The following is a 13,785-nucleotide window of genomic DNA, read 5'->3' on the forward strand; positions in this document are numbered from 1 at the left end:
ATGGGACGGGTCCCAGAGAGGCTCAGGGACAAGCTGTGTGCAGCTGCGCCCAGAGCACTGTCTGTGCTCCAGGAACCCACCGACAAGAGGGGTCTGAGCTCCTCCAGGGCCAGGCGCACAAAATCGCAGTGTGCCTCAGCATAGCCCTTCACGCAGCTGGCAAACAGCTCCTTGGCGAAGCGCAGGAACTGGGGCAGCTCATCCAGCAGCTGGGCATTGAGGGCCTCGTAGTTGTTACGGGCAGACTGCAGCTCCTCCAGCGTTCGCTTGTCCTTCAGCTTCTCCGCTCTCTCCGTGCAGTTGTGGAAATCAAGGAGCTTATCAAAACGCTTCTGCACCAGCTTGTGGGGCCCTGCAAACATGCTCAGCAGCTGGTTCAGGGGCAAGCTCACCAGCCGCTCTGTCCGCTCTTTCTGGTGGGCAGAGATGCAGACAGCATGTGAGATGAGATGCTCACTCACTGTGTGGTGAACACCAGCAGCTCACCCTCCAGCACAAAACCTTTTCAGCACAGTGTAGGATCTGTCTTCCCAACGGCATTCCCCAGAGCTCCAGAGGTCCCTTCCAATAGGAATTACTCTATAATCTTACGTAAATGTGCCAGTATGGGCAACACTAGGGGAAGTACCTGAACCACTCACACAGACGTCTGTTACATTGGAGGGAGGGCTGAAAAAATGTATACCTAACAGGCATGCTCAATACACATCATAAACACAGGCACCAAAGCTTGCAGGAAGGGAGCTAGACAGGAGTGCTCACACCTCTAGCATGCTGTGTTACCCTCCCTTGCAGCCTCCCAGGGCGGTCCGCAGAGGGGTGCCCCCAGCACAAGAGAGCACAGCCTCACTCACGAATTTGGAGAAGAGCTGGTCGCTGATGAGCCGATTCACTTTCTGAAACTGGTCCAAGTCTCCACTACTCTTCTCCATGCACAAGTCCCACATGCTCACTGCTGCCAGTGCCTTCATGCAAGCTGACTCCTGCAGCAGGGACGCACAGTCAGCACATCCATGCTTGCTGCCCAGAAGAGGTCTCCCAGGGAAGCCCAGACCCTCAGAGACCACCATGTCTGGCAGGGCTGAGGGCAGGAACACTGGCCAGGGGCACTGCAGGTACACACCATGCAGGCAGGAGAGGCAATGCACTACAAGCCCCAAAGGTTAGGCATCATCCCCAGACTGACTCACCCGGACATGCTGCAGGTAGAGGGAAAGGTCCCGGATGAAGGACTTGATCAGTCGCTCCTGCATCCGGAAATTTTTCTCTGTCTCTTCAAAGGCTTCATCCTTCAGCTGTGAGAGAAAACATCTCAAGGGAGGCAATGCAGGACTCCTGCACATCCCAGAGTGCGAGATGTGGGAACTCTTGCCCACAAGCTGGACAGCAGATGGGTGGTTCAGACCCTAAGCTCATTCTGCCTTGCTGGCCTGGATCAGAGCTGCTCATTGGGGAAGGGGCGTGGGGGGACAGCAGATGCCACTGCAGCAGCACTACAGGGTGGAAGTACACCTGGCAGCCAATACACGTTACCTGGGGCGCAAAGCCTGTGAGATGCTTGAGGTGGCTGCTCACACGGTTGGATTTCTTGATAATAGAGTGGAAGTTGAGCTTGGAGATCTTTTCCATGAGGCTATCCTCATCGCCTTTCCGGTACTTTAGAACTGAAGAGATTGATATAGAAATCAGAATCCTTGTCAGCACATCACCAACAATGGCCTTTGCTGGCTTTCCCCTTCTCTACCTAAGCCTCTGCAGTCCCAAATACTCCCATAGAATCAAGAATGGTTTGGATTGGACGTCACCTTAAAGCTCATCTAGTTCCAACCCCTCTGCCATAGGCAGGGACACCTTCTACTAGATGAGACTGCTCAAAGCCCATCCAACCAGTTCTTGAACACTGCTAAGGATGAGGCAGCCTCAACTTCTCTGGGCAACATATGCCAGGGTCTCACCACCCTCATAGTGAGGAATTTCTTCGCAGTATCTACCCTCTGCCAGTTTAAAGTTTTTACCCCATGTCTATCACTACATGCCTTTGTAAAATACCATATTGTTGTGTGCCATACATCATCTTGAAATCCAGCACTGTACCACCCATAATCCTTTACTTGGTTCTAGATACACCCTACAATATGTAGGCCCACCATTCAAACTCTTCCATAGGATTATGAATAGCACTAGCATATGGCGACATAGGAGATGGAGTATAATAAGCACCTGACCTACAGAAGGCATTTATATTGCTTCTTTAGCAAATATGAGCAATCATTACACGCAGCCTATATCATCTCAGCTTCAGGAGGGCTATGCGGAAAGAGTAAAGTATAAGACTTGCATGAGTCAGGGGCTTCCAAGGGAAAACAGGGAAGGTGGCTGGCAGGTCAAAGGGAATGATTTTCCTCCTGTTGTCCCAGGGGAGCTGTACCTGGGAACCGTGCCCAATTTTGGTGACCCCAGGTCAAGAGAGATGTGGGAGAACCAGAGCTCCTGACCCACAGGGAGAGCTCAGGCCCCACAAGCAGAGCTGGGGGAGCCAGGTGGGCTCAGCCTGGCTGGGAGGAGGTGCAGGGGATCTGCTCACAGCCTGCAGCTACTTGAAGGTGCTGGGGCCAAACTCCTCTGAGTAGCGCCAGGCAACACAGAGGCCAGCAACCACAGATGGCAGCTAGGGAGCTTCAGGGTAAATCAAGGAGCACAGCTTCACTGTGAAGGTGATGCATCCCTGGCACAGGACAGCAGAAAGGCTGTGAAATCTCCATCCTTGGGGATCAGTGAGAATCAGCTGGAGGGAGCAATGTCTGATCAGAGCCAACACTGGCGAAAATCCTTCTCCAAGCAGGAGGCGGGACAGGTGACCCAGAGGGCTCTTGCAGGCAGCACCTCTGTGATTCTGTCCTGTTTATAGGTATACCTTCAAACTTAAATCTCCACATTTCAGTAAGACAGAGACTACCCTAGTTAATTCTGTGTGGTGTTTAAAATTGAGTTTTAGAACTTCAAATATTTATTCTTTTGTCTTAAAATTATTTTCATGTAATAGTCACCTAGTCAGCAGCTGCATACATTTCATATAACAGCTAAAGTTTGATGTATACTGCCTTACTTTAAGTATGCTCAGATTGCTTGGATGCAGCTCTTCTACTCCCTTCTGTGACGGCACAGACCTTGGGAGCAGATTCCCACCACAACTGTGATTGCCAGCTAAGTCTCAGGAGCTCACAGAAGCCAGTCTCAGCGCACCCACTCCTGTCTCTCCCCAGCACTACCCAGCTGCTCACCCAGGTCCTTCCTGCGCTTGTATTCATTGATGTTAACATTGATTTCTTTGACAGCAAGGACAGCAGCTGTCAGCGGTGCCTTGTCAGGGTGAGCCTCGGGGGTGGCACTCAGCAGCTCCATCAGCAGCAGCGGGTACCGCATCACCCTTTGCACTGGCTTGATGAGGAAGGAGCCCAGGTTAATGTAGTTTGTGCAGCCCCTGGGAAGTTGGGACAAAGCAGATGCACCAGGTTACAGTCCAGTTCTGCCACACCAATTCTGCCCCCTCAAATCAGTGCCAGCCAGACCCAGAACACCAATGCCTCTAAATCCACCCTAAGTCATGCCACTCTCATATCCAAGCTCACTGCACTCCTGAACTCCTGGTGCTCCGAGATCAACCCCAGGATTCCAGACCGCACTCACAGCAAATGACCCTTCCCAGCCAGGATCCAGTCTATCACCAGAGGCACTGTGAAATCCCACACAAGCACAGCTTCACACTTAGCAGCACACCACTTGCTTCAGACCATCTGACCATCCAACTGCCCAGATCTGTTCCCCTGTACAGAACAGACTGAATGCGCTCAGAGCTGCAGTCAGTGCAGGGCTTTCCTGGGTCCCTAGGGCTGATGCCAAAACCTGCTTCCTGCTTGAGACCTCCCCATACCTCATCACCTGTGCCACCTGCCTGTGTAGGCCACTCACTGCCTCTGCTGCAAACATGCTACAGACACCCCATTCCTCCCAGACATGCCTTCACAAAGCACTGTTAGAGCCCCCAAACATGCACCCAGCTGGTGGCAGGAGGTTAGTTACAAGGGAGCAGCCAGGCCAGGCCAGACAGACAAGCAAGGACTAACAGGAAGAGTGCACTTACCACTCACTGTACAGGCTCCTGCCGGCCCATAGAGTGCCAAAAAGCAAAGAAAAGCAATGGGTTAATGGGGCGGCAGGCGTGCAATCCCACAGCCAGTGCCTTCGCCCCATCCCATAATGATACCACCAGGGCAGTGGGCAGCCGTGTCCCCCCAGAGCAGCTGCCAGCATGCCAGCTCCTGGGGCATAAACCCCCACAAGCTGGACCCCTGGCAGTCACTGAACCAGGCAAAGAGGTTCCTCCTTCATCAGGCACGGTGGGGCACAGCTTGGGAACAGAAGCCCTCAATCCAGGATATGCCACCTTCCCTGTACGTTGGTGGCCTCTGCTCAGAGTTTAAGTAGACCTACAGGTGTCCCAACATCTGCGCGCTGGGGCAGAGAGCCATCTGAACCTGGAGTCTGGTAAACTATGCAGTGACACAGCCAGCCCCCCTCCAATCACCACCTGAACTGTCCAAGCACTGCTGGCAGAGGGACAGGGATGCTGGAGACTGACCCCCCCTACCCCAGGCCTGGTGGCTGCCACAGCCAGAGGCTCCAACCTGAGGCTATCCAGCAGGTCCAGGAGTAGTTTCTGCATCTTCTCATCCTTCTCATAGGTTTCCAACAGTGCAATGGCTTCATCGTGGTTCTGGCAATACACCCTGTAGACACTTTCCAGCTCTGCACGCTGTGCCAGGAACACTGGCCCTGCAAACAGCAGCAAAGCAGGACTTTAGTGTCTCCTGGTCCCCAGCTACCTTGAACTGTGGCATGACTCATGGTGAGAAGCCCAGCGTCCCCGTTCCTCCACACACACAGCTCAAAAAGACAATCTACTAGAGCACCCAGGATGCCTCCTTATTACCCACTAGCACATAAAGGTCTCCCATGAGTAAGAAGTGGGAACACTGGTCACTGGAGCCACACAGAGAACAAAGGCACAGGCTGCCCAAGGCCTGAGTGGCAAAAGATGGCAGCATAGGAGTGAGGAATGGGGCTCACTTCAGGGCAAGGGGCCACAGAGGGCCACAGAGGGCCACAGGCACTGTGTTTCTCAGCACAGCCACCCATGGGGCAACACAGATCTCCATGGCTTTGCTGCTGGACTGACAGGGACCAGCAGGGAGGAAGCCCAGCCTCAGTGATCCTTTCCCACCATTTAAACCATTCTGCTCTGCCACTAGCCAAAGCCCATCCCAGCCTACTGAGGAAAGTTAACAGCAGATTTCATACCGATGGCATCTGAAGCCTCCAAGGTGGACAACAGCTGCTTGGAGAAGCTAATTACCACGTGGATGTTTCCAAAAAGACCCTCAAAGTCTATGTTCTGTATCTGGGGAATGGGAAGAAAGATGGGGCAATATGTCCCAGTCAGACCCAGCAGCTCCCCCACCGCCTTGCAACCCATCAGTCCTCAGCTTCATAGCAGCCCCTTGGTGTGACCTTCTCCCATCACAGTGACTTCTGTACTCACCCCCCTGCCTCCCAGTGCACTGAAATTCACATTCTTTATGTGTCCTATCACAGTGTCCCCTCTTTCCCACTGATTTCATCACTGCCCCTGTTCACCTGTTATTCTCCCTGTCCTCCCGCCCACTCTGTTCCCATACCAAGAACCCATCTTTCTCCTGACAAAGAACATAACCTAGAAACCAAACGAAGAACATTTCCTGGCCCGGGAAATGAACCTGTGGTACTTGCTACAAGGTCTCTTGCTCTCAGCAACAGCAAGAGCTCAGCAGGATCCCAAAACATATGGGCTATTGCTATGAATGCAGGGAGCAGTGAGAACCAGCCTACTCCCCTGAGCATGACTGGATTTCCTCTATGGATTCCCACGCTGCTGCTTGTCTGCCTCTAAGCACAAAGCAGACTCTGTATCCTCACCTCTTCCCACCAGTGCTGCCCCCCTGCTCCTACCTGTGCCTGCTGCAGGGGCAGCATGATCCTCTCCACGCACATCTCCAGGTCTCTGATATAGTCCCGCTCTGTCTGGAGCAGCTCCTCAATAACTTTGGACCTCTTCTCTAGCATCCTTTGCTCGGGGCTCTCGGTGGCAGCTGAGGATGTTTCCAGGGATGGTGTCTGGGAGGACAGGAGAGTCATCTCTGCAAGACAAACAAGCAAAATCAGCATCTTCCAGCAAAGACAGAGGGATAGGAAACAACTGTACCCTATGCAACCTATGAGACTGCCAAACAGGCCTGTTACAGAGAGCAAAACTGTCCATCCAAGGCCCTTTCCAGAGGCCGTTCCGGGCACTCCCAGGCCAGGGCAGCAGGGAGCCCTCGTCTGTTCCCACAGCACGAGTAACGCTGGCAGCAGGCACCAATCAGCACAAACCTGCTCCAGACCGTCCCCGTGGTGCCAGCCGTGGGCAGACCCCTCTGCTACTCCCGCTCTCGACTCTGTCTCCCCAGTAAGCTCCACGGGGCTAAGCAGATCAGTCCTCGCTTCTCCCTCTTCCCAGCCAGGCAATGGCGGCGCCCCCCACCCCTCAGGCTGGGAACAGGGTCTCCATTCTCCAGCGCCGGGGCATTTCCATGTGAATGGCCGAGAAAAGCCTCGGGCACCCACAGTGCTGCTGCCGGCGGCAAAGCCTGGAGCTGGACCACAGCCACGGCGCCGCGCAGGCCGGGGCCGGCCAGGGCGAAGGCTGCTTCGGGCGGCGTAGGGGCCCGGCAAGGCAGGGGCGCGGCAAGGCGGGGGCCCGGCGTGCCGGGTGCACCCCACGGGCGTTCCCGCTACTGTGGCGGGTGGCCCCGGGGCGGGGAGACCCCAGAGCCCCTTCACAACCCAGGGACCTGCTCTGTGCCCGGGCGCCCGTCCCCTCCCAGCCACCCTGCCCCGGTGCTGGGGCCTGAGCACCGGCGGCGCGCAGGCAGCTCCCACCCTCCATGTCCCTTTCCCAGCCGGAATCCCTCCTGGTTTTCCGTCCCACCTGCGGCTCCCCAGCCGGCCCAGCCCTCTCCTGTTTTCATTGAGACATTTTATCCCCCTGCGGATTCCTGGGCCTCAGCCACTTTCTACCTGCTTTACATGCGCCCTCTGCCCGAAACCACAGCAACCGGACGTCCCTTCCCCCAAAACCCAGGAGGGCTCCCCTCCGGCACCTCCGTGGGACACCGCTCTGAGGCAGGCTCTGGTCCAGAAACACTCAGATCGCCCGTTTTATGGCTGCTTTCAGAACTGGGGCCCATGGGGTCCTTGCAGCACCCCACCTTGCCGCAGGTACCTGATTTAAGGCCTGATTTGACAAATGCTCCCCCACTCCAGCACCTCCCACACATCCCCGGCTGCTCACTCTCGATGGGATTTTATCAGAGCTGCAGCCTTGCCCCAGAGCAAACATCTGTACAAACATTTCAGCAGGACTGGCAATTAGAGATCTTCACCTCCCTGACCCCTCCAGTTACAGCCCCAAGCAACAGCATCACAGCCTGGGGGATTCCTAGCAGGGCTTGAGACTTATCCTGGTACCCTGGCACCCACTGTGCACAGCCCCAAGAGATCCCCATGCTCCCAGCCGCTTCTGCCCAGGTGCTGGGCAGGCCCTGCCCAGGATGGGGTATTGCTGTTGTGGCCTAAGCATCCTGCCTGCTGCTGGGGTTTTACACACTGAAACGACCCAGCAAAGGAAAGAAACATGGCTGAGATGAGACACAGCCTGTGTCAGCCCTTCCCGTTGCAGAGCAGCAGCGACAAACAGAAACCAGCAGTATCGGCATCAAACAGCAAATTCTCACAGCTACACAGGCTGAGGATGAACCGCTGTGCCCCTTGCAGAGGTAGCAACTTCAAAATCAGACCTAAACCCACCCACTAAACACAGTAAGTGGGAAAGCCAGTTGAAACCCTGCTCAGAAGATGCCCTCCATGTGGGAGGGAAGACAGCTGTCTTTCTAAGAAGGTGTCTCTGCTGCCCTGCCTTGAAATCAAGCCTGGGGAGAGCCAAAAGGGCTCCACGGAGGAGGATATAGTGTCACAAAATTACATTTTACATTTAGCAAGCAATTACTGGAAAGAGCAGGCTTCACTGATTCCTACTGGCAAGCATCCTTGAAACTACCCCCATCAGAGCCAACCTGCACAAGCGAAAAGGCTGTCTTGGCTCCCCGCCAGGTAAGTCCCCGATGATGAACTTTATCAATTCAACTGCAGTGGAAGTCCATGAGGAGTGCCTGGAGCTAGGTTTAACATCTGCTGTTTGCATTCCCACTGCAAAGCACCAGTATCAGACCAGGCCCTGCCATGCACGGTCCTCCACAAACACCCAACAGGGATATCCTGCCTGAGACATCACTTAAAGCCTGAACAGGACACGAGACAGGAGAATGCAGAGGAGGGACAAAAAACCACCAAGACAATATAGTCAGGAGGCCTCTGCAGTTCAGAGTCTAGAAAGTGACAACAAATGAGTTATTTTAAAGAAGGATATATATGTTTTTAAGGAGTGGCATTTGTTTTTCAAGAGAGCAAGCTCCAATAGGAAGGTAACCTGGAAGGAGCTGGAAGGTATTAATCTGCAATGCAAACAGTGTGTGAAACCCAGAGGAGGTGGGTGGGTGGGTGAGCTGATACTGCATGGGGTGGCCTGAGAAGAATCTTGAAAATGAAGACCAGCCAGAACAACAACCAGAAATTATCCATGCAGCAGCATTTGGGAAGACAAATGGAAAAGATTACATTTGTGTTGGTCAAAGAATAGGATTTTGCATTTACCCCCAGGCAAAATGCCACCAACTAAGCTCATACAGGACATCTCTATACCACCAAACAACCCTACTGTACTCCCAGCTTTAGCCATAGCTAACTGCAGCCACACAACGTGTCTGGCTCCTGCTCACCAAAACAAAGCTGGGGATGTCCAGCGCTGCTGGCAAACACAACAGCTCCCTATGCTCTGCCAAGCAAACCCCAAGCAAGTAAATCTAGGTCAGGTCCTTTCAGAGTGCCCTAAGGCAAGGATTCACACTTGTGAGATTGCCAGCTCCCTGACACCCTTCCTCTGCAAATCTCAAATCATTGCCTGTGGGAGGGAAATTAAACCTATCCCTGCACAGGTTTTAAGCCCAGAGCAGTCATCAGCTCAGCTTGCTGACCTAATATGATGCGAGCCACCTGTTCTACCCACTTACACCGTATCAGTATCTGCATTATCTTCAAAACTCATGCAAATTCATTCTCCTCTGGCCTTCTTGCTCTTTCTGAATATTCCAAGATTCGTTTAAAAACAAGGCTAGGCTGCAGCCAAGTCACTTGCTGTTTATCACTAGTCCAGCATTCTCCTTCAGCAATGAATGAGTTCAAAAGGTGTCCTGCTCCATTCTAAACACTTGGCGTTCACAAAATTAAAATTCAGAATTTCTTTTTAATATTTGGCTCTTCTATCTGACCAACATGTACAATACTTAGGATTTGTTTCTGAGTCTCTAAAACCTCTCACTTTTTGTATTTCGTACTATCTCTGTCGATTGCCATCAAGTTATTTTTCTCCTGTTCGTCACACATTCCTGTCTAACAGCAGCTTTCCCTAAATGAGGCTTACAAAACATTTAAATAAACCCACCCATTTCAGAGCTGTGGGGTTTGGTCACCTAGTAATTTTTCTTAAAAACATTTTATTTCACTGATTTTCTATTTAAATGTTACCTTTCAACCTGAGTCATCATGCCCATCAACTCTGAAGGCATGGACACAGCTGGACCAGTCTTCGTTAGCCTGCAGGAATCTGACTGGTTATTTCTAATGAAGCCACCAAATTCCAGTCCAGTGACAAATTCGTGTTTACCCATGACACAGATGCTAAAGGGGCATTCAGAAATGCGTTTCCAAAACCAATGTTTTCAATCAGGACTTTCATAGACTCGAATTTTGTTCTCTTGTAGGCTGTGCGAGCTCTGCAATCTGCCCCTCTGAATTAAAACTTCTAACAACGTTATTTTCTCTATCCCCTTTGGTGAATCGGTGGGGAGTCCTTGGCTCTCTGGATTGGTTTAATGGTCTGTGACAGCCTCCCAGGAGCACCTGCTCTTGAGTTTTGCTAGTTCACCTGCTGACACATGGGAAACCCAAAACCAACTCATAACCCAGCCCCTGGCAGTGAGGTGTCAAGCTGGAGCACACTTCCACTGCTGCCCTTGCCTTGGAGGCTGTGATTTACTATTGCAATCACACAGCTCATGCTGCTTATCTCAGATATGCCACTGTCACCGACTTTCTTCCAATTAATGAAAACATCTTATTCTTATACCCAACTGCCTAGTGGGAGCACACACAGAGTTACAGGTTTTATCCCTGCCCCACTCTGGAAGTAAAGTTGACCCATGAAGACCAGATCCAACAGGATGTGACCATCATGCAGACTAGGGGGCTCACCCAAACAGCTGCATAGTCCCCCAACTCCTCCTCGTCAGGGCTCACCCTCCAGCATTTCCCGTGCCATAGCGCAACCTTGCAGGGTGCCCAGGCTCCTAACGCCATCTGAAGAGGGATGTGCAGCCCATCAGCACTGAGGACAACCTCTCGAACCAACTCGGTAAGCAGGAATGTCCAACGGGAGCTGCATTTACCCAAGAGGCAAGCCCAGCCCCAGGATCACAGCTCAGCAGAGTCAAGCAGTGACTCAGGACAAAACAAACCAGCTGCAAATATTTGAAGTATGTGGACGCCTGGAGGGGAGGAGCCACTGCCTAACACAAGAGAGGGGATGAAACTAAGGCAGGGAATAATTAATCTGAGCGAAAGGCTAAACTCCCTGCCAGGAGCAGGATCTGGCTGGGGTGAAAACTCTCACTCCAGACACTGGTAACATGCCTGTAACGGGATATATCCACTGTTCTGAAAGGGCAGACTGGATATATTCAGTGTCTCTGTGCTCCTTAGGAGGAAGTGGGGAGTGTGGCAGAGAGGTGCCATGGGAAAAGATGACTTCATCCCACAGCAAATATAAATAAATGAATGAATATAGAAAACCAGGTAACAGACAACAGGCACACCAGGAACTCTGAAGTACAGAAAAGTGAGAAGATAAAGATATCAAGAAAATTCCATGGATGGTAAAATTAGGAATTCAGTTTTAATTTTTAAATGAGGAAATAAAATATTACTTTGTAACAGACTTTACTTCCAACCAGGACATAAGAAACCCTTTCAATGATACAATCCCAGCAGTAAGCAGAGAGAGTAAAATTTTCTGTAAGTTTGGCAAATAAGCCAGAATTATACAATAATTATTCTGTTTCTTTCTGTCTAAAAATCAAAAATAAGACCTTGCTAACTGTAACCTGAAAAGCCATTGCCAGCAGAGAATATCCAGAAAAGAGAGCATTCTTAATCAGGTTCTACAGGGACTGTATTTAGAGTTGATCCTATTTTTCAAGTGAATAGAAAATCACTTCCATCATGTAAAGAACTGAACATCAGTTCAACAGGATCGCACATAGAGATGAGCCATATGAGTCACTGAGTGACCCAAGCTATCCTGAATAAAATGGAATTACTCAAACGAAGTAGGTTTAATGCAGACAAATGCATCAATGTGTTAATGGGAACAAGAAATGCAGCCACATGCAGGACTGTATTCTGGGGTAATGCTTCTGCTTGATTGGCCAAAACTCAGCAGGAGCTGCCTGAGCACTGCAGAGGCAGACTGGGGTTCTCAGACAAGGGCACAGGAGCGCAGCACAGTAACCCTCTGAGCAAGCCAGTGCTGACACCCACCCAGAATGCCTCACACAGCTCTGAAGTCCACTGTTTTAAAAGAGTCTAAAGGAAAAATGTGCAAGCATCAGGAAGAATAAACACTAGGTCTTCCTGTGAGTCTTTACCATGAGTATTTTAAGACTCTATCACTACAAAGAACTGACGACTGAAAAATTACTTAATTACAGTACCTGCCAGAGAAGAATACCCATCAACTAAAAAGATCTAATTTAGCAGAAAAAGGTTGGTGTGCAGAGCTGAAATGCAACACATTAGCATCCAAACCTGTAAAAGTGATGGTGACTAAGCAGCAAAGCTATGCCAGGTGGGTTCTCTTTCTGTTGATGTGGCAGGCAGACACATCTGAGTCTCACCCAAGAAGAGATGCTCCAACCAAGCAGATGTCACCAGGCTGCACCACAAAGAAATCTGTGAGAAGTGCAATAACCCTGCTTACAGAAATGATCACCCCAAGTTAGCTCTACCAGGGCTTTCAAGTCCTAAATTCTGTTAGCTGACAGACAGGAGAAGGAACCTGGGAGAGAAGTAGACAGCATTAGAAAAAGGTGCCTGGAGCACACACAGAGGGTAAAACAGAGCCGACTTTTTCCTACCAGCAAGGCAGGACGATGTCTGCTGCCAAGTGTGATGGAAGGGCTTTTGGGGAGGCTGCCCAGGTACTGGCAAGGTCTTACACTGAGACAGCCACAGCAGCAAAGCATATATGCCAAGGAGGACTCTTCCTGGTGTAGCACAGTGACCCCCAAGGCAGGAGGAGAAACAGACCAGGAAACTGCATCCAGAGAAGTGGGTCACAGGACAGACAGAGTGTTCCAAATAACCTACAGCCTCCCTCCCTCCTTCCTGCTGCAAAACATGGGCCCTGACGGTGACGGCATCCTGCCCGGCACATCCCACAGCCACTCCGGTGCCCTGATGCATACAGCATCTCATTTAACATAAGAGGAGCAAAATCTCTTGCTTGGCATCACGGTCTGTTCCCCCAGCTCTTGCAAAAGCTGGCCAGGCCAGCACTGCTCCAGCCTCCTAAGGCTCTGTGGGCCCTTCCCCTCTCTGCTCTGCTCCTGGCTCCTCCTAACTTCTCCACTGCCCTTTGGACATCCTGGTACTGCAAAGCTTCTCCCCTCACCCTGGGGACACAGCTGAGCAAAGTCCCACCCCACCAGGGTGGCTGAGAGTGCAGAAATGCAGCCAGAGGAGCCTGTTTAAATACCTCCAGAGGATAGATTTCATGCACAGCCTTCAGCTCTGCCATCTCTGACTGTTGCACTGCAGTGCTCTTTTCCTCTATGTTTCAATCCCCCTCCATGAAGAGCTCACAAGACACATGCTGGCAGAAGGGGTACTGCAGCAAACAGGTTTTCAGACTCATGGCAGCCCAGCAGACACGGCAGTCCACCAAACGGGCTCCAACCAGACCCTACCACCAGACCCTACAACCTTGCCGCCCCTTCCCCAACACACACTAATATTCTTGCAACAAGCCAAGCTCCACAAAGCTGTCTGCAGCCAACTTTGCTCCAGCCACAGCATCAATGGAATGATTTTGCCTGTGCCAGGACAGCCTGAGCCCTCCAGCTCTGATATGGGACTAACTCCAGGATGCCAGCTGATGGGACTGGAGACCCAGGGATGGTTCAGGAACCCAGGACACAGGGCATGCAACTGGTGCAGCCCAGGTAAGGGACCGCTGTGGTACTGAGGTACTGGCAATGCTGGAGATACCTCAAAGTCCTGCCCATGTATAATTATGCAACTACAAGTACATGCCCTCTGCATATGCCTGAGTTCTACAACAACTTTGTCTATTTCCTCCTTTGTATCACCATACTCACCCTCTGGAGGGTCAGGAAAAGATTCCTATACACAGAATCTGCCCACAGTGGGTTATAAAGGTAAAACAGGCAGTGGGAATAACCCCAGCAGCTCACCCTT

The 13,785-nt window shown here is 51.6% G+C and overlaps 1 protein-coding gene across 6 annotated transcripts in view; it reads right to left on the bottom strand.

The window, feature by feature from the left end:
* Positions 1-13,785, bottom strand: part of DNMBP (dynamin binding protein) — a 34,592-nt gene that overhangs the window by 2,631 nt on the left and 18,176 nt on the right. For 4 of the 6 annotated variants that reach the window (XM_061459048.1, XM_061459047.1, XM_061459050.1 and 1 more), the window contains 9 exons: positions 6,046-6,233; positions 5,359-5,458; positions 4,686-4,833; positions 4,142-4,159; positions 3,282-3,481; positions 1,534-1,664; positions 1,191-1,295; positions 855-983; positions 81-413 (listed from right to left, as the gene is read on the bottom strand). In XM_061459048.1, the coding sequence (XP_061315032.1) occupies positions 81-413; positions 855-983; positions 1,191-1,295; positions 1,534-1,664; positions 3,282-3,481; positions 4,142-4,159; positions 4,686-4,833; positions 5,359-5,458; positions 6,046-6,233 (1,352 nt within the window). The remainder of the gene's footprint in view (positions 1-80; positions 414-854; positions 984-1,190; positions 1,296-1,533; positions 1,665-3,281; positions 3,482-4,141; positions 4,160-4,685; positions 4,834-5,358; positions 5,459-6,045; positions 6,234-13,785) is intronic. The other 2 variants (XM_061459049.1, XM_061459051.1) reach the window with 1 other exon arrangement.

The sequence above is a fragment of the Pezoporus flaviventris genome, unplaced genomic scaffold (genome assembly GCF_033815535.1).
Source record: "Pezoporus flaviventris isolate CSIRO_AGI_PZ_B2104156 unplaced genomic scaffold, CSIRO_AGI_Pfla_v1 ptg000029l, whole genome shotgun sequence".
NCBI classification, from domain to species: domain Eukaryota; kingdom Metazoa; phylum Chordata; class Aves; order Psittaciformes; family Psittacidae; genus Pezoporus; species Pezoporus flaviventris.